The sequence below is a fragment of the Sebastes umbrosus genome, chromosome 8, assembly GCF_015220745.1.
Source record: "Sebastes umbrosus isolate fSebUmb1 chromosome 8, fSebUmb1.pri, whole genome shotgun sequence".
Classification (NCBI taxonomy): Eukaryota; Metazoa; Chordata; class Actinopteri; order Perciformes; family Sebastidae; genus Sebastes; species Sebastes umbrosus.
The window spans coordinates 1,226,849-1,250,314 of NC_051276.1; the positions used below are offsets into that span (position 1 = coordinate 1,226,849).

At 41.3% G+C, this 23,466-nt stretch overlaps 3 protein-coding genes across 14 annotated transcripts in view; 1 reads left to right on the forward strand and 2 right to left on the reverse strand.

Annotated features, from left to right (window-relative positions):
- Positions 1 to 24: 24 nt before the first annotated feature.
- cdc14b (cell division cycle 14B) lies at positions 25 to 16,661 on the reverse strand. Of its 10 annotated transcripts, none has more exons than XM_037777246.1 (16): positions 16,294 to 16,658; positions 14,409 to 14,499; positions 12,793 to 12,868; positions 12,165 to 12,257; positions 11,996 to 12,072; positions 11,571 to 11,637; positions 11,342 to 11,492; positions 11,025 to 11,255; positions 10,808 to 10,946; positions 9,683 to 9,848; positions 9,438 to 9,535; positions 4,397 to 4,444; positions 4,185 to 4,307; positions 2,185 to 2,356; positions 987 to 1,052; positions 25 to 822 (listed from the first exon to the last, which is right to left on the reverse strand). In XM_037777246.1, the coding sequence occupies exons 1-15, from the start codon at positions 16,400 to 16,402 to the stop codon at positions 1,029 to 1,031; spliced, it is 1,665 nt and encodes a 554-aa protein (XP_037633174.1). In that variant the 5' UTR covers positions 16,403 to 16,658; the 3' UTR covers positions 25 to 822; positions 987 to 1,028. The 10 variants fall into 10 exon arrangements, 9 of the variants coding, with proteins under 9 accessions (XP_037633174.1, XP_037633172.1, XP_037633175.1 ...); XM_037777244.1 differs by having other exon boundaries at positions 4,185 to 4,310; positions 16,294 to 16,653; XM_037777247.1 differs by lacking the exon at positions 16,294 to 16,658 and adding an exon at positions 14,690 to 14,999 and having other exon boundaries at positions 4,185 to 4,310.
- Positions 16,662 to 18,216: 1,555 nt separating this feature from the next.
- prxl2c (peroxiredoxin like 2C) lies at positions 18,217 to 20,049 on the reverse strand. Its single transcript, XM_037777261.1, has 6 exons — positions 19,790 to 20,049; positions 19,420 to 19,488; positions 19,231 to 19,284; positions 19,042 to 19,147; positions 18,818 to 18,952; positions 18,217 to 18,715 (listed from the first exon to the last, which is right to left on the reverse strand). Exons 1-6 carry the CDS (start codon positions 19,970 to 19,972, stop codon positions 18,585 to 18,587), a joined length of 678 nt encoding a protein of 225 aa, XP_037633189.1. The 5' UTR covers positions 19,973 to 20,049; the 3' UTR covers positions 18,217 to 18,584.
- Positions 20,050 to 21,113: 1,064 nt separating this feature from the next.
- fbxl17 (F-box and leucine-rich repeat protein 17) overlaps positions 21,114 to 23,466 on the forward strand; it is a 293,136-nt gene continuing 290,783 nt past the window's right edge. The window contains exon 1 of one of the 3 annotated variants that reach the window (XM_037777242.1): positions 21,114 to 22,529. The gene's annotated coding sequence lies outside the window, so the exon portion shown is untranslated. The remainder of the gene's footprint in view (positions 22,530 to 23,466) is intronic. The other 2 variants (XM_037777243.1, XM_037777241.1) reach the window with 2 other exon arrangements.

Below are 23,466 nucleotides of genomic sequence, written 5' to 3' on the forward strand. Positions count from 1 at the left end.
TGTACAAGGAATAACAGACAGATGTACTTGGGAGTACATTTTTATTTAAAAAGTCTGATTCTATGTGCTTCAAGCAAATGTCTTGAGTGGATTATGAACATGAGTTAGACAAGGCCCCATTAGGACCACTGACTTATTTCATAACATTTCAAACATAGTACAAAATATTTAAAAAATACAAACTGAGTATATCAAATGTTGACATATTTACAGTCTGGAAATACAGTAGCTGAAAAGCTTCACAAGTAAATGGCAAGCTGGATATTGAGAATGGAGGTGCACATGAGCACAGTACTACATCTGGTGATGGACTTGATGTTTCAACTATCCCAGGCCTCTCAGGAACCTGAGCCTCGTGCCACAGAGGGCCAAGAGCAGCTTTTTATGCCAAACTCCTGGCCAAATCATCTACAAATGCATTCTAACTGAATGTGAATCCTGCATCTTCTAAACCAGAATATCTGCTGCACAGTGCTAATTTTGTAGGATATCATGGATTCACATGCCAGTCTGATGTTTGCTACTGCATGCTTCACTAAGTAGGAACAACCAGGCAATGATTAAATCTATTAGTATGTTTCATGATGCTTCGTTAAAAATATAAAAACCAAAAGTGCATTACGGGTAAAATAAGTTGTAATCAAATGTTTTACATGTCACATCAAGTCAGTTAACGTTTGTTCTGACCTTTTCCCTCAAACTTAAATCTATTGAAAGAGTAGTACAGCTGTACAGAAGTTGGATTTCATGTTAAGTTCCTCTGGGTTTCAGGATCTGCAGGCTCACCGAAGTAGAGGAGCTCTAGCTTTGGGTATGGAGTGACTATGAAGAGAACAAACAAAGTCAGCGTTAAGGGGACATGTCATTGATTTGCATTTCACTATTCAATTTATCGGTCAACATTTATTTCATTCATGAAATCAATGTTTTTGCACGGAGACATATTTAAAATACAGTAAATGTAACGCAAAGTGAAAGATAGATACCATAGCCTGGAAAATCGAATTGATTGCAAAGAGCTACGAGATTTACGTCCTCTGGAGACGGTGCGTCTGTAGCGTGTAAGAAATATAAAAGAGAAAGGAGAGAAACAGATTAGCACCAGTAAAGGATGCAGACATGGCTACAGAGTGGAGATAACAGGCCAGAGGCAGGAGACCCAGTGAGGAGCAGAGTCCAGAGAAGCTATAGCCAGTCATAGTAGGAAACACAATGCAAGGAAAGCTACTGAAAGAAGCAGCAGGGAGACTGAGGCAGCTGGAGTTCCATTTGGCAACCTGACAGTGGTACATAAGCAGGATCACATTTACTAAGCATCAGTCCTGCACACTAGAGGCTATATACAGTTTATAATGTTAGTGCAAGAGCTAAGGAAAGAAGAACTGTGGCTGGGTTACACCATCAGGGTTTAATTTAAGATTACAGACAGTTCAGTTAGCTTTAATTGAAATGATCTATGTTGGATGATTAAAATGTAACCCTAACAGGAATAAAGTTTTAACTAATTAACAGTACAAAAAACTGACATATTGACTGGAAAATAGCAATAAATAATTATCTATGACTTGTTAAATTTTGATTAAAATTCTGGTTGTCTTGACAAACATCTCTTTGGTTTACTCCACTCTGTTATGGTAGGATTTATGCTGGCAAACTAACTTTCACTTTCGTCAAAGGTTTCCATGATTTGGCAGAAAAAAACAACCTTGAAATCAAATCAACTGAGCAGTTAATTTTGATTCTTATCTTTCTTCATGGAACTGCCATTTTCTCCCAACTACCTCAAAGTCCCCGTCCTCCCGACATGTGAAACATCTCAACTGTTGGATCAAAATGGTAAGATCTAAAGTGAGATCTAAATTGAATCTTGATCATTTAGAACTATGTAAAATGAGTTGGTGGATGAACCATAACTTGATTTCGTCTAAAACATGTAATCCTTGTTGATGTGTCCCAGCCTGAGTACATAAAGTGATTATGAGCATTAAGAGGAGAAAGAAGATTGGCTGGATTTACACAAGCACCAATGAAATGATCTTAACAGATTTGATCACCCTACGGCTGCCAAAACTGAGGAGAAACCATTTCAATATGCCTTCCCCGGTTTGGACAGCATAGAGAGCATAGAGAGCATCGAGAGATGAGGTTCTGTTTGTGGCCCAGAGTGGGTTTGAGGGAGCTTGCCTGCAGGTGGACCTGTGCCATGTTTAAGTTGATGAGAGAGCCAGTGTTGGCTGAGGCACTGTTGGCTGTGTCTCTATGGCTGCCACATGGCTCCCAACACATTGGGTCCCTGTCGCCAGCCACTACATGCAAGTTGCCTAGGGACCTGACCAGTCTGGTGTGGCACAGGGAGCTGGCAGAGAGAAGGGAAGCGGTTAATTTACTCCACAAGGACCCGTGAGTGGCTATAGCCTCTTGGTTGCTTTTCAACTGTATCAACTTCACATAAAACATATCAAAACACAGTTCAATGCATTAAAGCAGCACAGTCCTGGATAATGAAATAAATGGAAAAAATGCAATATTTAAAAGAAGAGAAAACATATGTCCACACCGAGGGCTAAATAATTCATATACAACTCTGTTCATTTGACAAAATAATCAGAACTAAAGATCGGCTTAACTTCTTCTAGGGTAATGTTACAGTTACAATCTCCCTCCTATATACAACCACTCGTCATCATGTGACCGCAGTTCTACACTCGGGTCACATGATGACATCTCAGCCATCTCCATGACAACTGAGCAAACTCCCATTTACTGATGAAGACTGTGAGACACGGCTGAAATATCCATGATAAATCTAATGAATTCAAAACACTGTTCGCACTCGGTTCTTCTTGTAATATTCTGTAATAAATAGAATTCTCTTTATTATAATCATTTGGAATAGGGGTCTAACGATTCAAGAACGATATCTGGCTCATCTAGAGCGATACGTTTCAATGATTTGAAATCGATACAGTAACTTTTTTTTGCCAAACATTCAATCAGTGTGACTGTGAAATAAAGATGTGATACTGGACAGAGCAGGTCAGGATTCCTCAAAGTTTTTCTTGTAAGGGAATCAGGGATAAAATAATTATGGATATAAACAAGTAAACAACCATTAATGGCAAATACATACAGCCTTTATTAGAAAATAATAAAAAGTGCAACTGCAGTACCTGCTGATTCAGTTCTCCAGATACAAGGCAGAGCAATATTTAACAAAGAACATAATAAACCAACTTCTGTTTAAGTTAAATGAACAGTGGTTTAACCTGCTGCTTCTGTCCTCATTTTCAGCAGAAACGGCAGAGCAATGATATTTAACAACAGATAAAGTGCACGGTCTCAGTAGGTGCATGGACAGACTGCTCGTGCGGCCATTGTATTCTATCTGGCCTTTGCATAATCTTCAAACAGTGAGCGATTTATCGAGGACGTTTTCCTTTTTGCCAAAGCCAAAATGTTTCCACACGCTGGACCTAAAACGCGGCTTGAAAATGTGTCGCTCGTCTGGCTCTTCTTCCCCATCGGCCATGCTCCGTTTTGTTGTCGTCTTCCTGAGATCGGCGCTGCTGGAGCATGTCGATGACGTCATACACGGGGAGAGTGAACCTGAGTAATGCTTAACATTTCTTTACTATTAAAAGTGCTAAAATATACATCCATATAACGCGTGTCATGCTTAAATACAAGGTGCAAATCCTTTGTATCGATACAATCGATTATTTACCTCTGATTTTAGATCGATATACGTCTCCCGTGAAGGACAACTTGCCGAGTACCTATCGATGTAGTTGGATCATAGGATATATAAATCGATACATCGATATAGTAGATGAATCCTTACACCCCTTATTTGGAATCACCGTTTCTGGCATGAGCTCATCTAATAGCAAGTGAATCAGATGTGTGATATCATCTTATTTCATTGTTAATAGGGAAATAATTAAACACATTACTTTATTGACTTATATTAGTCATTCATCTTATAGAGAAAGTTAAAGCTGCCACTAATCTCAGAGAATAATTGAGCCAAGTTAAGCCAGTCTCTCCATTGTATTTGCCTTGAAGCAGACACAAAAAGGCCTCTGATGTCTATCTGGGTTTTATTTATTGTGCTGCTCTCCCAGATAATACATCTGGTCTATCATTACATAACAGAGTGCTGGGTGTCGGATGCAGCCACTGACCTTTCTCCTACTCCGTTGGCTGGTAGTGAGGTTCTGGTCCTCTTCCTGCTGTCTGATTGGTCAGACAGAGCCATGGGGTTGACGCTGGCCTTACAGCCCTGAACACTGGCTTGCAATATGACCCTGCTGCAGGGGAGACAGATAGCATTAATAAGTCGGAGTCGTGTTGTATGTCAGAGGTGTGCGTGTAGTGCGTACACTGTAAACCTCACCTTAGGGACTGTGATGACGACCTGGTGTGAATCTTATTCTCTTCTTGTCTGTGAAAACACAAGTAACATGACGGTAAACATGTGATTCAACTTGATTTATTGAGAGATCTGAGTGGAAAGGTGACGGGACAGAGTGGAGGCAGAGGAGGAGAAGACTGTATGGAGATGGGCACGAAGGTTTTACAAATCTTGATGTTAGATCATTATTGCAGCTTCAGCAGCTAGGTAGGATTAGTAAAGACAAGTAATACCAGAAAAAGCCAGGGGGGGGCACTACACAACTTAGAGGAACTTGATTTTCCTTTTCACAAAGTTATCATTTTCATCAGGAGCCTTCCTAACGGTCTGTCGGGTTTAGTTTTAACAGTTGGTGCTCCAGTCAACACAATAAGCAGCAAAGCATGATGTTTAGAAATGACAGGATGATGGAAACAGTTAGACAAAGAATTATGTACAGAAGATGGTGATAATGACAAGACAGGAGCCTCTGATGTTTCACATTTTAAATAAACGGCTCTGCTCATCAGCTTTACGTTTACTCTGCTTGCAGAAAGAATAAAGTAACAAGAGGATGATTTTGAACAAATTTCTGATTTGGATTGGGAATTAAAAAAAAGAGACTGGGGCTCACTTACAGCATTCTCAGTTAGAGCTCCAGAAGGGGGGGCAGGACAGGTTTTTGGGGGGCTGACGGGCGGTAGAACTCATTGAAATCCTAACCCGTCTATACAGAAATGCAGGATGGAAGAAGGGAAGCCATACACAATCCACCACAGGGCAAGGCTACACAGGGAGGAGAGCAGCATGGCTACCAGCCATCTGAAAGGAGGACAAATCCAATAACAAGAGCAAACGGAAAAAAAGGGGAAAAAAAGGAAGGAGACAAGAGACGTCCGGGCAGGACACAAAGCCTCTGATGTTCTGCTTTTCCACTGGGACTGGATTAGATGAAATACCTTTCAAAGAGCCTTGCATCCAACAGTGCCAGTCAGCAACTTTGTGTTCTTCACTTGCTCTGATGTGTTAGCAGTTTGCTTTATACTCGATACTTTATACTCGACCGATGTGGGAAATTTTGAAGTAGATGTGGATATTTGAAGTTAATATACTGAGTGATATTCAATTTTTACATAAAGACTTAAAACATTTTGGACATAGTATGTAGCGAAGCAGGTTATTTTACAATTGAAACTATCAGCAGATAGAGGCTAATGTTAAATTGTTAGTAAATTTCACTGGATTTCAAACCACAATAAATAACCAAATGAAAACAATATTTTAAAACAAACAAAAAACACTTAATGGACAGGAATTTCTGCCAAAATATACTTTGATTGCTATATCTGTGGTTGATACCAGCCTGCCGACATATCAGTCGATCTCTAATATTTGTTCATAAGTACGTGTCTAAAAATGGTCTATTATTTAGGTATCCATTATCAAAATTAGTTCCACAAAAACAGACCATTTCAAAAGAAGCTGGCAGAGACAGAAACCTGAAGGAGTACACAAAGTTCAGATGGTATGTGTACACTGATCCAGTCACAAAAGCAATGGAAAAACAACAGGCAGTTGACAATGAACCCGGCCCAACATTAATTACATGTTAGACACAGACAGAGATCGAACACAGAGGCATGTCCATGCGTGCATGTCCGAGGGTTTCATGCCCGTTGCCATGCATCTAAAAAGGCAGTAAAAGAACGCTTTCATATAATCGTCGTTCTAATCGTCACTGGAATCCAACATGCGCTTCAGTGTTGCATAATAGAATAAACAGTAGAGCCAGATGGTGAACTTCAGCTGGAGGTTTGTGTAGTAACGCATTCACTGATAAGGCATATGGCCTGAAGTGCAAATAAATCTCCCTCCTGCCTCAACTCCGTCCTGAGAACAGATAAAACCCCATTTTCATCCCATTACCTCCTGAGAAGCTCACATATGATGTTTAGAATAATCATTTCTATTAGGAGGAGGATCAGGAGGAATTTACCATCCCAACAATACCATTTAACGCCGCTAACTAAACTCATAAAACACCTCAGGTAAAGATCATTCTAACACCAAAGTACTACTGACAATTTCCAAAAGCACATACAGCTGAAATGGTTGAGCAGGCAAGTGAACTATTTTACCGACCAATAAGGACGTACTTACTGCAGATCAGAACGAGGACCACGTTTCCCTTACTAACATTTGTCTTGAGACGTGCCAAGTCAGTAGTGCAAGCCAAAACATTTAGTTCAACTAATCCAGATCTTATGTAAAACCGGGATTAGTTGAAGAACTGGTGCCGTTTTGAACAAGTACAGCAGGCTCAACCTGAGAGCTTTACTGTTACTCGGAGGATATCTCAGGTAAGCCTCGATATCAAAGCAGATCAGCTCAGTGTGTCCATGAGAGGCACATAATGAAGGGCGTGTAAATGCAATGCATCCACTAAGTGCATATCCACTTCACACCATATAGTCATCCAAAGAAAGACAGAAAAAAAGAGAAAGAAAAAGAACAACTTCAAAATCAGCCATACCATTCAGTGGCATAGCAACCATTTCTACAGGAAGAGGATGTCAGCTAAAAAGGAAGTGACGTGCACTTACCTCCATCATACAAAACCTCCCATCCTCTCTCTGTTTTTCCTCTCCCCCTCTCTCTCTCTCTCTCTCTCTCTGCCTCTCTCAGCTATCTTTTGAACGGCAGGCAACACATCGGCCACACCGTGCCGATGAGGCTGCAGCAGAACACTACCACCTGCCTGACATGGGACAACAAAAGCCAAAGCCACATGGGTACATTGGCAGAGGCCGGTCAACCATCCTCAGCCATGCTGACACCCAACCTTCCACGGATCGATTTACATCGGCACAAATGATGTGGACTTGATTTAGATGGGGAACAACAGGGAAGCAACAACATCTATTTGGGTTCTTCCTGTTCAGATAACTGTAGGGGGTTAGCATTAGCGCTTTAGCATCTCCTGTTGGAATGCAATGCTTCCATAGACTAGTCACATGTTTGTCCAGCTGTACTATTGTGGTTGTTCCTCACATAAATATACTAGAAACAAAATGACCAGGTTGGCAAGTAACATGTCACAATGACTTTTATTGGCCACTACATTTTTTAGTTTAATTTGTGATACCGTTTAATTCCATGCATTTCTCTTTTTTTAGGTCTGTTCCCTACCACAACATAAGTCTAATGCACCACTTGTTCATTATTTTCTGGAGAGCTGCAACGATTAATCGATTTATTGTCAACTATTAAATTAATCTCCTACTATTTTGATAATTGATTAATCATTTTTTTTTTATTAGAAAAAAGATGGGTTCTCCGATTCCAGCTTCTTAAATGTGAATATTTTCTGGTTTCTTTCCTCCTCTATGACAGTAAACTGAATATCATTGAGTTGTGGATAAAACAAGACATTTAAGGACGTCTTCTTGGGCTTTGGTAAACACTGATTGCCATTTTCTGACATTTTATAGACCAAACAACTAATCGATTAAAGCTTCCGTAGGCAGTTTATTTTTGGCATTATTGGGCTACATCCCATAATAACCTTTCAGCATATTGTAATTCAAGTGTTCTGAGAGAAAACTAGACTTCTGCTCCTCCTCATGGCTCTGTTTTCAGGCTTTAGAACATCTAGCCCGAGACGGGAGACTTTGGCCAATCACAGGTCATTTCAGAGAGAGAGAGCGGTCCTATTGGCTGTGCTCCGGCCATGTGAGCGGTGCTTGGTATTTCCTCAATTGATCTCAACATGGCTGCTGGGTCACGAACTTTCTCATTTTACAGCTAAACAGTACACTACAAGATGATTCTGAGAACATCTGAGGAGAGAAATAGGCATTACAGTAACAGAATACTGATTCATATTTGATCAGTGCTGCCTAGTTTGACCGTTTGGTCGGAGTTCGCAAGTGATTGACAGCTGGCTTTTATAGACGGCAGCTGGACGGCAGACTCCAGATCAGCTCTGATTAGTTTTTTTCCTTCGGTCTGTGAAATCCTGCAGACGCCGTTTGAAGCACCGGAGGACACAGAGGCCCATTTTCAGATTACCTGTGTCATACACTACTGTCAGGATATAGTGACCGTTTTATAAAAATAACTTTTTTTAATCATTTCTCCATTTCTACCGACTGCAGCTTTAATCAAGATTAATCAACAATGAAAATAATTGTTAGTTTTCTGTTCATTTATCTGTAAAATACAGATTAGATCATTGTAAAGAACGGAGCTTCGGTATGCGGTTTTAATATACCTGCACAGTCTTGTACCAGTGTTTTTTTTTAATTAGAAGTGCTATTCAAAATTTGCATCAAGGACATTGTGACATGATAACCTAGCAACTAGCACGCTCTATATTGCTTTTCCCTCAACTCTGAGATGTGTTTTTTAAGATTTTGACTGAAGACAGTTTCCAGATCCCCAACCTGCAGTCAAACTAACTCATAGATGAGATCTTTAACTGCCACATCTTTTGTGCCTTTCTAAATCCAGACCTCAACAAAACGTTTCTCTGGAAGATTGTGTAGCAGATAACTCCAATCCAGTCCTCCAAACAACGTAATCACTCACTCTAATATTTGACCCTCCCTTCCTACTTGACTTATTGTTCATCCTCATCGTCACTCACTGATTATAGATGAAAAGAATCTGATTTAAACAAAAAGAAACTTGAAATATTACAGGGATACTAGCTGGTTCCTTAACTTATAGATCCTAACATATTAGCCATGCCTAAAACCTGACACAAAAGGACAGTTAACCACCCTGAATAAACTCTGAGGAAAGGAGAAAGCTCATCAAATGAAATGATAAATGAAACAAAGAAAGACTACAAGGTCACTTCCTGGTCTTTATGAAATCCTAATTTTTCAAATCATAAACTACCGATTAATTATGATTTGAAAAACACGACTATACATGTAATGATCCAAGAGACTGGCGAGGAGAGGCGTCACGCATTTTACAGTACTAAAACACGTCGGCGTGATGCATGATGGGACTTGTAGGCTGCCTGGGTACTTACGATAGTGAGCCTGAGGACGATCTGGCCTGCCTCTTGCTCTTCAGGGCTCGCAGTTTATCACCCTGTGTGAGGCCGTTTCTCTCCTCATCATCGTTGTACTGGAAAACAAAAAAGATCTATTAATAGACAAAGTGGCGTGTCCTTGTGGTTCATTGCAATTTTTTCTGCTTACGAGAGTACTTTCAAAAATCATGCAGCAAAGTCTGCGCCTGAAAATGTGGCAAGAGTGTCTTTTCAGAGCTCACCAGGTCCATCTCTTCCTTCTTGGATGTCCGGTTTTTGTTGCTCCCGTTAATGGTGATGTCGTCCACACCAGAGAGGATCCTGGTTACAGCCATCTTGCCATTCTCTCGTTCATTTAGCATCTTCTCCCGGAAAACATCTCCCTCTGCCCACAGACTGTTCTGCTTACTGATGGACAAAACGTCAACAGACGACAAAATGAACTCACTTTTCTTGCCAAACCACCACCATTATTATTATTATTATTATTATTAAGATTTCTCAGCAGATTAGAACTGGTTGAAGTGGCGCAAACCGGCTCAGTTGGGAAAATATGATGACAGTCGTGGCATTGGCCCTGTTCACACTTGGTATTAACATGCGTCCTGAGTGATCGGATCACAGGTGGACAGCTCTAAGTACAGGTGTGAACGCACTCGAGACGCATTGAGATCGGATCTTTCAGACCACATTCAGATGTGGTCTGGGTTCAGAGGTGGTCTGGGCCACAGATGGCCACATTCTTTTAGTAGTGTGTACGATAATGTGTCCTGAGCCACATTAAGGACCGCCTGCTCAAAGGACATCCTGCTGGGATCTGCTCTGTACCCCGCTGTTGTCCGGCGAAGGCAGCTGTGCGCGTGGAGGTCCCCGGGGACCGCTGGTACAATATCCTTTTATTTTGATGTTAATAAAATGGACCCGAATTCACAAATATGTAGGATATTACTACTGACATTCATGTAATATTACGTCACAACGGCTGCTGTATTAGCCGTGTGTTTACTACGTGTTTATTTACATATAGAGCAGGGAAGTGAGATCATGTGGTCACTGGAGACGCATGTGGAGACGCTTTCTAATGCCAGGTGTGAACAGACGTACTTGGTGCTGTCCACTTGTGTTTGGATCACTCAGGACGCATGTTAATGCCTGGTCTGAACAGGTCTGAACAGGTCTGAACAGGGCAATTGATTGTCAATCAAATCTGATTGTCAAACTCTTAATAAATAATACCAATGGAGGTCATATTCTGAGCTCTAACTCTGGTTGTTGCATATTTAGTCATGGATATTTAATATCAAGGAGAAATACTTAAGATTTGAAATCATTGACATTTTGAAACTCCTGCTTCAGTAAACACTTACTCTTCAACAAAGTTCTGCTGAGGCCCAATGATGGACCCTGGTCGGCAGATCCGTATCCAAGCAATGGCCTCTGCAGCACTCAGGCAGTAATGTTTCATCATATAACAGCCAATCAGAGTGCCAGTCCTCCCTAGACCAGCTAAAAGGAAAAAAACAAGTTAGGCTTTAAATGCAATAAACAGGACACTGAGCCTGTGCAGTGTACTGTGCACTGTACCTTTGCAGTGGACAGCAATGGCTCCTTCTGCGTTCTCGCAGATGTTGAGGAACTTCCTGACAATGGCATCGTTCGGTGTACTCCCGTCCACAAAGAACAGATCGTGGTGCTCAAAGCCAGATTCCGTGAAACGCCTGGCATCGTACATCTTCTTGTTGAGTCTGATGATAGTGGTGATGTTATGATTCCTGAAGTATGGGATGTAGGCCTCAGGAGCGTGCAAAGGGTACCCTGAGGGGAGAGGGAAAAAAAACTCTTATGTGAGTTTAGGAAGTGTTTAAATGAGCTCACACATCAGAAACTTAGCTTCCACTTACCATTTTCTATTTTGCTTTTTGGATGAGGCCCACTGAATGCAAGAAACTTTCCTGGAATGATCCAGTTCAAGTCTCCGTTTTCTGCTCTCTCATAGTGCTCATATTCTTCCACATCAAAGTTGGAGAAGTCGAGCCAGCCGTACTGCAGAGCCTGGTAGACGGTCGAGAGGTGGTTCATTTCATTAGAGGCATGACACAGCAAGAAAGAAAAGTAAAAAAAAGGACATACCTTGTGAACACCACGAAGGCAATCTAGGATGTTCAGATTGTACAAGCAGGTTCCAAATGAAGCATCTCTGAAACAGAAGATATACCAATAATCTATCAGCACAACATACTATCATACTAACATATATCTCTCTGGGAAGGATACAAACTGTTATCTCACATACTTTCTAAAATGGATGCAAAATGCATGTGGTGCTTGTTGCTTGTTTTTAATATGCTAAACAGATCAATCTGCTCTAAGAAGGATTGGGATTTTTTTTAACAGAAACTCAACGGTTTGACTTTGAAATTGATCTTCAAAAAATATTCTATGTGACTATTGGAAATGACAATGTGGATACTGAAACTAAATATTGTCCAGCCCAAGCTGCTTGAAATAGGAACCCGAGTTCAATGTAAAATATATACGGTATAGTGACTTGTTACCTGAATGGAATATATGTTGAATTCCTTGACACCAGCAGACTGTAGACCTCCTCTGGCATCATGTTCAGATTCATTACCTTTAAATACAGACGTCCAATCAGCAAGTGCCTCTTGTATCACATGCTGATATCATTTCACAAGCTATGTGTAACGTGTGTACACCACTTACTGCATATGAGCCCATTAGATAGGCAGCATTGGCTTGTTTCTTCTGATCTCCACAAGTGTAAAATATGATCTTCTTCCTTGACAGCGTAATGGACTGTGCAAAGACATTCACAGCAACAGTATGAACTGACATGTGACAACAAATTTATTCATTTGACTTAGAAAGTTATAATATTAAATGTAGACATTACAATAACCTTGTGGCTTGATAAAAATATAAATTCCTCATGGATAAGTAAATGAAATAATGCCTTTCTACACAGGTGGGGGAAAAAAATAACACAGTTGTAAGCTAAAAACAGTTTGGGCATCAGCACATGAGACAATTCTGTACTAGAGCTTTGAGAGACGCTGAATCATCTGTGTCCACACTTCAGCTAAATCTGTGCCCGGCAGCTTTGAAAATCACTCCAAGTGCCAAATACAGACAAACTGCCTCGACAAAGAGGAACAGTGGAGACATAAGCTGACACAAACCGTGATATTAGGGTTATAAATGTAACTGTAAAAGTTGACATGTATTACTGACTGGTGTGCTACTTTATAAATAAATACATATTGATCGACCTGGGTTTCACCTCCCATTCTCTCTTCCAGGAAGTACAGTTAAGAGGAGCGGTTTGCTTTACCTTGAGCTTCTTTGTCAGCTTGCAACAGAAGCGATAAAACATGGCCAGGTTAAGGGGACCAAAGTCCGCATAGAAGCTGAGGGAGAGAGAGGGAGAAGAAGAAGAGAGTGTCAGAGTGGCTATTTATGCAACCAGCTACGGTCTCTGGGGAAGTTTCACTGGATAGAATCAGCTACCTCAGACTGAAACAGTAAAAACCCTGACAGAGTAAAGTCTATATTTGGAAGCATTTGATGCTAGAGTGGGTCATTCAGAACGGGACAAAAAGATACAAATACTAGGGGTGTAAGAAAATGTCGATACACATGAGTATCGCCATATTTTGTTTTGCAATACTGTCTCAATTCTCCAAAACACCTTATTGATTTTTAATAAACCTCTTAAAAATCCGACAGCCCGCCGGCTGATCCGGCTGCTATTCTGTCTTTCAGAGGTTGTAGCGGGCTCAGTTTTAAAGCCAGTGAAGCTACTGGCATCATACGAAACTAGAAAACCTCAGGAATACATCGGTACCAACCGTGTCATACATGCATGTCACAAATGAGGCTAAATAACGCTCCAAACTTGCGCAACATTTTGTAGAGAAAAAAAATGACATGGCCATTTTCAAAGTTCCCTTGACCTCTGACCTATGACCTATGTGAATGAAAATGGGATCAATGTGGGTACTACCTACAAGGGTCCCCTTTACAGGCATGCCCACTTTATGCTAATTACATGCAGCTTTGGCCAAAAACCATGCAGTTTTTTGCATGCAGTATAAATGTGTTATTTTCACATATTCTAAAATGCTGTATCTGAATATTTCTGCATACTGGTACTGCTGCATATCAAACAGCCTTGGAATTGCATGAATTGGGAATGCCTGGAGAACTGAGACCCTTGTGGATTCAATGAGTCCAAATATATTCATATGTGATGATGGTACTCCCCATAGTAATTACAGTCATATTTCACATAGTGACTTTTTTTTTTTAAACTCAGATTTCATACGTATGGTGTGTCTTTATACCAGTTTCCCAAAATAAGATTTGAAACAAAAAAAAAATTTAAAAAAAAAAAATCGCAATATAGTATCACAATATATTGAATAATTATCCCTGTTTCATGATACGTATTGTTTTGCCAGATTCTTGCCAATACTCAGCCCTAGCAAATATTAGAGGTCTTTTTTGAACCACTGGCACAAAGCTGAAAGGTCAATCACATCCTCTCCTGATGTCAATCTAACTACAGCTGCTTGTATTGGTTTCATTTGGCTTTAATAATTAATGCGGTTGTGGTTATTTGGATTTCTTCCAACAGCAAAAATGGGCATTTCATTTTAATCTAAAGCCATGCACTAAATACATACATCTTATAGTTTAACAATAGTGATGTGACATTTGAGAAAAACAAATCTTAGTATGTTGAGCAACTTCATACTTCTGCAATCAAAGTTATGTGCAGGCCTGCTCACACCAGCACTAATGGTTGAGAAGATATATTATAGATTATTGCAATGATAACATAGAAGGTGGAGGCGATGACGGCCCATTTAGCATGTGTTTCATTGAAATAATGCAGCAGCGAGTCCATGTTCAAAACGTAAAGATGGGATGAGACTGAAAACTTACTTCTCATATGCTAGCTCTTCATCTATGCAGAAGCAGTGTCGTTCAGCTGTGCTCTTGATCTTCTGCTTTAGTATGGCGAAATAGAGTTGATCTGGAGGAGGAAGGGAGGAAGGGGGGTAGGAAGGGAGGGAAGGGAGGAAGGGGGGTAGGGAGGTAGGGAGGAAGGGCGACAACATAAAGAGGCTGTTACTTACTTTTGTCATGCATACAAACTTTTTCATTTCCCCTAAAGCAGCTCCTCTTCGTCTACAACTCCTTTACTGTCTCCTCTTGCATCTTACCCTTGATAAACTCAACACATCTTGATGAAACATCGTCGGCGGTCATCCTGCTCACAGATCTGAACATGACTTTTTAGCAGAGAAACGTACGAGGTGGATTTTCTTCACGAGGACTTGCGCATACTGAGTACAACTTACACTGGTATTGTGCACGGGAGTTTAAAAAAGAAAGTTAAAAGCGATAAATTAAAAATCTAGCGTTATGAAAACACTCTTTGTGAGCCTGACTGAACTCTCCGGACAGTAAAGTTAGCAGTCGAACAGGGAAGGAGACTTTCTAGTGCAAGTGCGCACTCTGCTAAAAAATCCTCTCCCCAGACTCCTCCCCTACGCTGTTCCGCGGGACGCTATTGGCTGCGAGAGATCCGGGGCGCTACATGATTGGAGGAGCGGTCTGTCCGTCGCGGTCTGCCCCGCCTGTTTCAGTTTAAAGTTCTCTACAGAAGACACATGATAGGCCCCGGGAACGCTGCCCAGACGGTTGCTAGGGCGATCCCTCAGCCAATCACATTCGTGATATCCCCTTCGACGACCCTCCCTCCCTCAGATTGGAGCTGCGCAGTAGCAATGTATTAAGACGCAGGGATGTGAGAGAAGCAGGAAAACAACATGAAATATAGGAACATGGACGTTGGACGACACCGACACTGGAGATTTATCACATTATTTATACACCACTCCATCTGTATACACAGTCTATAAAACAAGATGGTGCAGGCAAAGCTGTTATGGTGTCACTTCTTTCTGTAAAAGAATAGCAGAGCAAAGCTGAGCTGCTTAGCTTGTGTATTTTGTGCACATCCTGATAAAACGACGCAAAGCCACTAGTGTAGTGCATTGCGATAACGGGACAGGCGGTGTCGCCATATTAGGTCAACAGCTGGAAAACAAATGGGACTTTCTCCCACCCTGCTCATTTAACATGCAGTGCTGTGCATGTGCAGCCTGCTTGGAGTGTCGATCTCCACATAATTCGCCAACTGGGTTTAAAGTTGACCGGGTTCATGCTGCAGACCCTGCTCGGCTCAGCCCTACCTGTTATCTGCGCTCGGCCCTACCTGTTATCTCTGCTCGGCCCTATTACCTGTTAGAACTTCCTACCTGTTATCTCTGCTCGGCCCTACCTTTTATCTCTGCTCGGCCCTACCTGTTATCTCTGCTCGGTCCTATTACCTGTTAGAACTTCCTACCTGTTATCTCTGCTCGGCCCTACCTTTTATATCTGCTCGGCCCTACCTGTTATCTGTGCTCGGCCCTACCTTTTATATCTGCTCGGCCCTACCTGTTATATCTGCTCGGCCCTACCTGTTATCTGTGCTCGGCCCTACCTTTTATATCTGCTCGGCCCTACCTGTTATATCTGCTCGGCCCTACCTGTTATCTCTGCTCGACCCTACCTGTTATCTGTGCTCGGCCCTACCTGTTATCTGTGCTCGGTCCTACCTGTTATCTGTGCTCGGCCCTACCTGTTATATCTGCTCGGTCCTACCTGTTATCTGTGCTCGGTCCTACCTGTTATCTGTGCTCGGCCCTACCTGTTATCTGTGCTCGGCCCTACCTGTTATCTCTGCTCGTCCCTACCTGTTATCTGTGCTCGGTCCTACCTGTTATCTCAGTGTACATATCAGAGTGTGGCTCCGCCTCTGAGCTGCTGGCAGCTGCACATCGCTTCTTCCTCGACTCGGCTCGTCTCCTCTCGCTCTTGCGCTTCATGTTGTGTTCAGGGCTGCACGGTTGGTGGACATTCCTGAGCAGCTGCAGCAGATCTCCTCCTCGTCGCAGTGCGATGGCTCGTCCCCGGTTTGTTGCTGTGTTATTGTTGCATGGCCTGATGATCTGGAAGTGCCAGTGGGTGATGTGTATGTGTCAACCGAGGTCTCGTTGTCTGCGCCAGCCTCTCTGGTGCTGCTGGTGCTGGTGGTGGTGACGCGTGTGAGCAGGGGCAGGTTTTTGCTTTCTGGATCTCCTGCATGTGACGTATCAGCATTAGATGTCCAGCGCCCACCCTCCACTGTTCATCTGCAGCAGCTGCAACGTGGGGAATGTAGTCCTAGGTGGTGCTCAATAGATCCCAGCTGGATACGAGTCTGCAATGACCATGCAGTACAGAGGTCCAATACACCCTCCCACTGGGTGACGGAGTGAACTCCATCTGTAGTCCCACTCACAGCTCAATGAAGCTCTCTTTAACGGTAGAAATACAGCGGCCCACAGGGACATTATAAATACATATCACAATCAGAAATACTTTGATCCCCGGGGGAAACTGAGTTACGTTTTGCTCCCAATCTAGAATAGAAATATATATATAAAGATAGATAAATCATAAAGAAATATAAATAAGACATATGTATAACAACAGTGCAAATAATAATGCTGAAAAATATCTATCATTAAGTGTGTAAGAATGCAAGAATAGTATAAATAAAAACGAATGTTAGTTTAAATGTACTGTCTAAATAAATGCAGTGTTAATGCCAGAGTAAACCAGATTATTGCACAGCTTAATTATTGCATTAAATTATTGTACTGTTAAGTCAGTATTCCTACAACACAGTTCAATATATTATAAATTATGGGGTTATAGATGCTGATAGGGGTAAAAAGAAACAATAAGACCTAATGTATAGACCTAAATATAGAAAACTTTACAATCAAATGAACATATCTAGCGTTTTCTAGACTAGACAAGGATCCTAAATACAATCTGTTTATTTTAACTTGATAAGGTCTGTATGACGATAAAGTAGAATAAATTGGACTGGGATAACACTCAATATGGCGGACTCGCCACGCAAACTCACAAACGGGGTGGAAGTGGGTAGGGAGAGGGCGTAGGGGGTGGTTTGGAATTGGGCCAGAGTGTGTGGATAGCATGACACAAGACAAATGCAGCCAAGAAATAACAATTCAACTTTACTTGCAGTATAATAAACACTGTGGATATGTGGAAAGTGCGTATAAAAAGAAGACTCTGTGATAAGGCCGACCACTAACATCAGTGCACCAGTTCATAAATATTAACCATCTTACCACAAGTATGAGAATAGAATTACACAAAACAAAAAATAGTTATAGATAGGGCTGTCCCAAATACCATTTTTTGGGCTTCGAAGCTTCGGTGAGAAATATTGTAAAGTATTTAAAGCTTCTTGGAGCAGTGCGGTGCGGCAGGTTCTTCTGTCTGTCTGTCTCCAACTCCCCCGAATCAGAAAGAATAAAAAAACAAAAAAAACCTCGGAGCATTCAAATAGTGATTTGAAAGTGGAATACCATGGCAACGGTCGCAGCTTTGAAGCATTAGGGTCAGCCCTAGTAATATAACAGGTATAAAATGGTGACAATTAAACAGTGATGTTTTCATATCCCTCTTACACACTCATCCACTCATGCTTTCACACTACAGGCTATATTTTGAAAAGCAAACAATAGTACCTCAATGACAATTTACAAGCTTTTTCCAGAGCTTTTTTCTTTCTTACCACATTTCATGTTGTTCATTGGCACTTTGCTCAGTTCACTTACTGTTTTTTTCCAGAGCTTTCGACTTCATCAGCCCATGAGATGTGATTGGGGGCTCTGCAAAAAGCTGGAAGGAGACCTTGAGTTAAGATTCTGTTTTTGTCAACTCCTGTTTCCAAGGTCTAGAATGAAGTTTCACTTTTGTTTCAGTCACACCTATCCAATATTTAGACATGAGGCGGCTAACAAGTACAGACATGATAAATAGACTCAGAAATACTGGGATGCAAAAAAGTTTTTACAGAGAATGATGGTGCCCAAACTCTTTTTGTAGCAATTTGTTAGTGAGCAATGGTGATGTAACAAGCAACATGTACATCCCTGCATACGACAGCGATGCGGGATAAAGCACACTTTCAGGCAGACCAGCTGGCTACACATGGATGATCTTTGGCTTATCGCTGAAGTCCAGAGTCTGTTGAACTCCGGCGAGCTGCAGGAGCCAGTCAATCGGCATGTGATCCAGGCGGTTCATGTCAAAATGGGAAAAATGAACTTGAGAGCCTGCAGAAAGAAGAAAGAGAAAGATATAACAGAGTGGAGGCAGAGAGAGAAATGAAGATTGAGCAGAGATTCAGGGAAACAGAGAGAGACAGGAAAGATCACCTGGTCCTGCAATGATGGCTCCACCTTGTTGATGCAGGTCCCCCTGGAAGTCAAATGCAGGGCTCGTCATGGCCCTCCATATACTCTTCATTTGTCCCATAAAGATACCAGACTTCACATGGGGACTAGGGTGCGCTATGTACATAAACACACACACAGATTAAACTCTTCACCATCTCAGAATATGCTTTTTGGCTTATGCTCTCATACTGTTATTGCATTACCTGAGTCTGTAAATTTCTCCTCTCTCTTCATCCCAAGCTTTTGATAAATGCACCTCTCCGGGTCCACGTATATTTCATAAGGATACCCCGTCAGTGAGCAGAACGGCTACATGAGATTGAAAACTAAATCAGCATGATAGGACTCATCTACAGACTGAAATGATGCATAATAATCACTAAATGAGTTACCTCTATATGATGATAAGCAGACTGACCAATCACAACCAGTCTAATGTCAGCATCCTGCAACAACACACATCACATTTTGGAGTTCTCAGAATCAATCATTTATTGGATAATTATTCATCCATCACTATAGGGTATAATTTCTGATCTGTGTTACTTCCAGTGCGTTCCTAGTTGTGGATCAGGACTCACCTCCAGTGCTTCTCCAGGTATTTTGCTCAAATCCTCCACATATTCTTTACAGCTGTAGCACAAGAAATTCTGCAGGGACATGCATTATATGAGCTAATAGGTCACAGTTATATGATATATTACATTACTCTTTCAAACTCTCATCTTGCACCTATATGTTCAGCCCTCTGTCTTCATCTACGGACATGATCTGGCAGCCGTCGTATCATGGGAAGCTGTAAGGGCATCTGTCCAGCCTGATGCTCACCTGTTGCCTCCTCTACCTTTATGAGGCTCATTGTGCTTCATATAAGCCTCTCGTGATTTCACCTCAGGCAGTGCACCTTATGACTCATCAGCAAAGTTAAGCCAAACAAAGTGTTCTCCCTACCCGCACGAAAATTAGGACCGATTTCCTGTCTTGATATAATTTCCTGAACGGAACGGAGACTCCATGCCGGTCGTAAATTAGACAGTCTTCGACGTCTTCTAGATGATAATGGACAGCAGGGCTCCCGCTTTCCTCATCTTCTTTCGTTACTTGTCGAGTTATGGGTGAAACTGCTTCAGCCATCTTTTTTTCTGAGGCTTCCCGAAGTCGCTTTGCTATTTTGGGAGTTGCCGTTCAGCCTTGAAGAAGCTGGTGGCTGCAAATCCACACGCCCATAAACTGTGTGTGTGTGTGTGTGTGTGTGTGTGTGTGTGTGTGTGTGTGTGTGTGAGAGAGAGAGAGAGGACATAAAATGTCACTGTAAAGTGAACAGCAAAGTAAAGTAGTAGATATTAATAGTTAATCATATTTTAATAATAAAATTAGAATATAAATAATATTCGATGCAGAACATAAATTGACATCAGTGCAACAACAACAGCCCATTTGCCCCAAGAGGCAAATTTGTGATTTGCTATATTGAGCTATATAAATAAAATTGACTTGTTGTGCAGATTAAATACATTTAAAGATAAACTCGCCAACTCGTCATATACTGACGCTTTGTCAGACCCCTCTGTGTCACTTTCCGGTCACAGTGAACACGTGCTTAATGTTGTGAATTTAACAAAAACACATGCTTTGGTTCAGACAATAAAACCACTATAGTTAGGTTTAGGAAAAAACTACATGGTTGGGCTTAAAACTACATTAGTGAAAATGAAAGTGAATGTTGTGAACGCTAACAGCGGGCTCCTGGCTGGATGAAAGCCTTGTGTGTGTTGAACCCATCCAACTCCCCTCCCGTCCTTCCGGTGTGTGTCTTTTTGCTCTTTATAGGTCACCACACTCCCGGCGCACTTTCCCTGAGCGTTTATATTGATGCTGATGGGTTTACATTATAGTTAATAGAAAGCCTGGTGCATTACATACAGACGCTAAAGGGTGTCTTGTGCGTTGGTATCTAACGGCGACGGCCGTGACAAAGTGTTGGTATTTGACGCCCTGGGAATAAGAATGGGCTGGTCAAACCCCCAAAACACTTGAGTCTGCCTTTCCTATAATGCAGCTCAACAGCATCTTCCATATTTCCCTGTCTCCATACACACACACACACACACACACACACACACACACACACACACACACACACACACACAGTTTGTAATGCAGGCTTTCTGTTAAACTTTTGAAGTCTGAAGTCCAAACCAAGACAAACCTAGTGACATCATCAAATTTAATTAGAAATATGCACCATGTATTATCAACTGAAATAATAAAGGTAGCCTATTAAAACATTAATACAGGGTCCCTAACCAAGACACATAAAAAGGGAGTTTTATACAAAAATTTACAACTTTTTACAAATTTTACAACTCATCTAATAACCCCAACCTGGGGGCCTTTGGGTAGCTGCCCACTTTTCCTTGTTGGTAATGCTTTGGGGGTTTGGGGTGTCTTTGAAACAAATAAACATTTGGATCTGGGACAAAGACTGGAATGTAATCATCAATGCAAAAGTCTCAAATGTAAAAAAATATGATCATGCTCAAAGTGGTCCTAGATAGGCCTGCTTGAGCCAAAGTTTTAATTTTGAGAAAATATAAATACAATAACAATATATTCATACAAAAGATGCTCATGCCAGGGGTACATTAAAAAAACAACAACAATAAAAGCAATACATCTATATAGAGAAAAAGTAATACAAAATCAGAATAGATTCTCATTGGTCCATAATAAATTGATCAAACACATAGTTATTTTTGATTGCCTTCTATTTCTTAATGCTTCTTATCGTGGTGCCAAATTGTCTCAGTTCTTGATAAAAAAAAATCATAATTAGTTTTGGAGTCTGCCCGTCTCTTCTTGTGTATGTGGAATTTTCCCCAAAATAGAATTAACTGTACAAAAAACACAAAATCTTTTCCCTTCTCATTACCTTAAAAACACATAAGAATATCCTTTTCCTGAAATTGAATTGTTTGCCCAGTTTTCCTTATTAAATAATGTTCAGAATCCAGCCAAAATATTCTGGTATACATACTGTACACTGATAAATTAAATGACATATTGTTTCTTCTTATAGTTCACAGAAAGTACTCAATATTAATTCTAAATCTCCAATGTCTTTTTTTGCTGGATGCATGTGATGCAAAATTTTAAAGGAAACTTCTATAACTTTATTACAAAGGAAAAAATTGTCCCCAACTAGCCATATTTTCTGCCAATTAATTTCTCCATAAAGCTAGTCCCAAATGAATTTTCCTGGAGGCAGAGTTACAGCTTGCATGCAATTCCTAATGTATTTATTAGAGCATTTATTCTTGGTACCGTCGACTTCTCCAAACTTGAGCCAAAGTTACTCTCAGCTTCACTTCTCCCACAAGGCCCTGTAGCCTGCAGCAGGCAGCAGGCAGCAGGCAGCTTCATCCAGATCCAGCCCCCATGACGAATTACGAATCGGCCTCGTCGGCTTCCATCCCGCTGCCCTCTCGGTGCGGAAGTGTTGTCCTCCAGCTCCTCCAGCTCCTCCAGCCTCAGAGCAGCAGAGCCAGAGCTGCCACTGGTTGGGGAAACACTCCGCTAGTTCCATAGCACGTCTTCTCTACTGCCGGGACTTGTCAGCACTTCTCTCGGCCGTGCAGCAGAGCAGTAATATGCGAGCACCGTGCGGAGTGTGGGAGCACCGTGTGAAGTGGTGAGAGATGTTTCATATTAGAGCTACAGCTACAGCTAACTTAGCATGGTAGTGATGGAGCAAGCTAGGCTGCTTCACTGGGTTAGCACTGGACCGTTAACCGGCTCCTCTTCTCTACAGCAGGGGGTCAATAGGTTGTTAGATTAAACAGAAACCTGTCCAGACACAACCCCAGTCACGTAACCACTACTATCTCTCTCTCTCTCTCTGTGTGTGTGTGTAACGTTATGCTAAACAAATGGCCACCTGTTCAATGTTTACATCTTGTCATTGGGCTGCAACCAGACGATGCATCGTTGCTGGGTCCTTGCTGAGCTTTAGTATGACAGGAACACATCTGCTCTTTAGTACTCTACCGTAGGAAACACAATCAGGATGTTAACATGTGACAAGTGATGGATTCACCATACAAATAACGTGAATACAAGTCAAATGGTTTCTACAGCATGGCTATAACGCTTGCTACTCCTTTGTTGCTTGATATACTGTAGGTTTAGGCTTAGTTTACACTCGAAATATGACATTATTTCATTATAATACCAAGCTAGGATGGCGGTGTGCACTCTAGTAATGTGTACTACATGGGGATAAGAGTGTAAAGACAGTGTTAACTACCATCAGTCTATTTTCAGCATCATATATGTTCCCAACTGTTTCAGTATTATATTACATAGTATTAGTATTATATATATATATGTATATATATGTATATATATATACATATATATATATAGAAATTTATCTCTTGCTTGTCCTTGACTCACATTTTTCTCTCAGGTCTATCATGATACTATACTCGCATGTCATTATGTACACTAAGTTATTGGTTGCTGTAATTGTTGCTTTTGTCCATACTGGTTGTGGAGGAATCTCTTTCTAACATGATTCCAATGTCAGAAATGGGGGACAGTATCCACCGTCGTTGTTCTGTGCAATA

Excerpts from the sequence above, each read along its gene's own strand:
- cdc14b (XM_037777244.1), bottom strand. The coding sequence starts at position 16,402 with ATGAAGCGCAAGAGCGAGAGGAGACGAGCCGAGTCGAGGAAGAAGCGA. Across the intron at positions 10,947-11,024 it reads CATTGCTGTCCACTGCAAAG|CTGGTCTAGGGAGGACTGGC; the intron begins GTACAGTGCACA and ends TTTTCCTTTTAG. Across the intron at positions 4,311-4,396 it reads TCGTCATCACAGTCCCTAAG|CAGGGTCATATTGCAAGCCA; the intron begins GTGAGGTTTACA and ends TCTCCCCTGCAG.
- prxl2c (XM_037777261.1), bottom strand. The coding sequence starts at position 19,972 with ATGGCTGAAGCAGTTTCACCCATAACTCGACAAGTAACGAAAGAAGAT. Across the intron at positions 19,148-19,230 it reads CTGCTTATCATCATATAGAG|CCGTTCTGCTCACTGACGGG; the intron begins GTAACTCATTTA and ends AATCTCATGTAG. Across the intron at positions 18,953-19,041 it reads GGAGAAATTTACAGACTCAG|CGCACCCTAGTCCCCATGTG; the intron begins GTAATGCAATAA and ends TTATGTACATAG.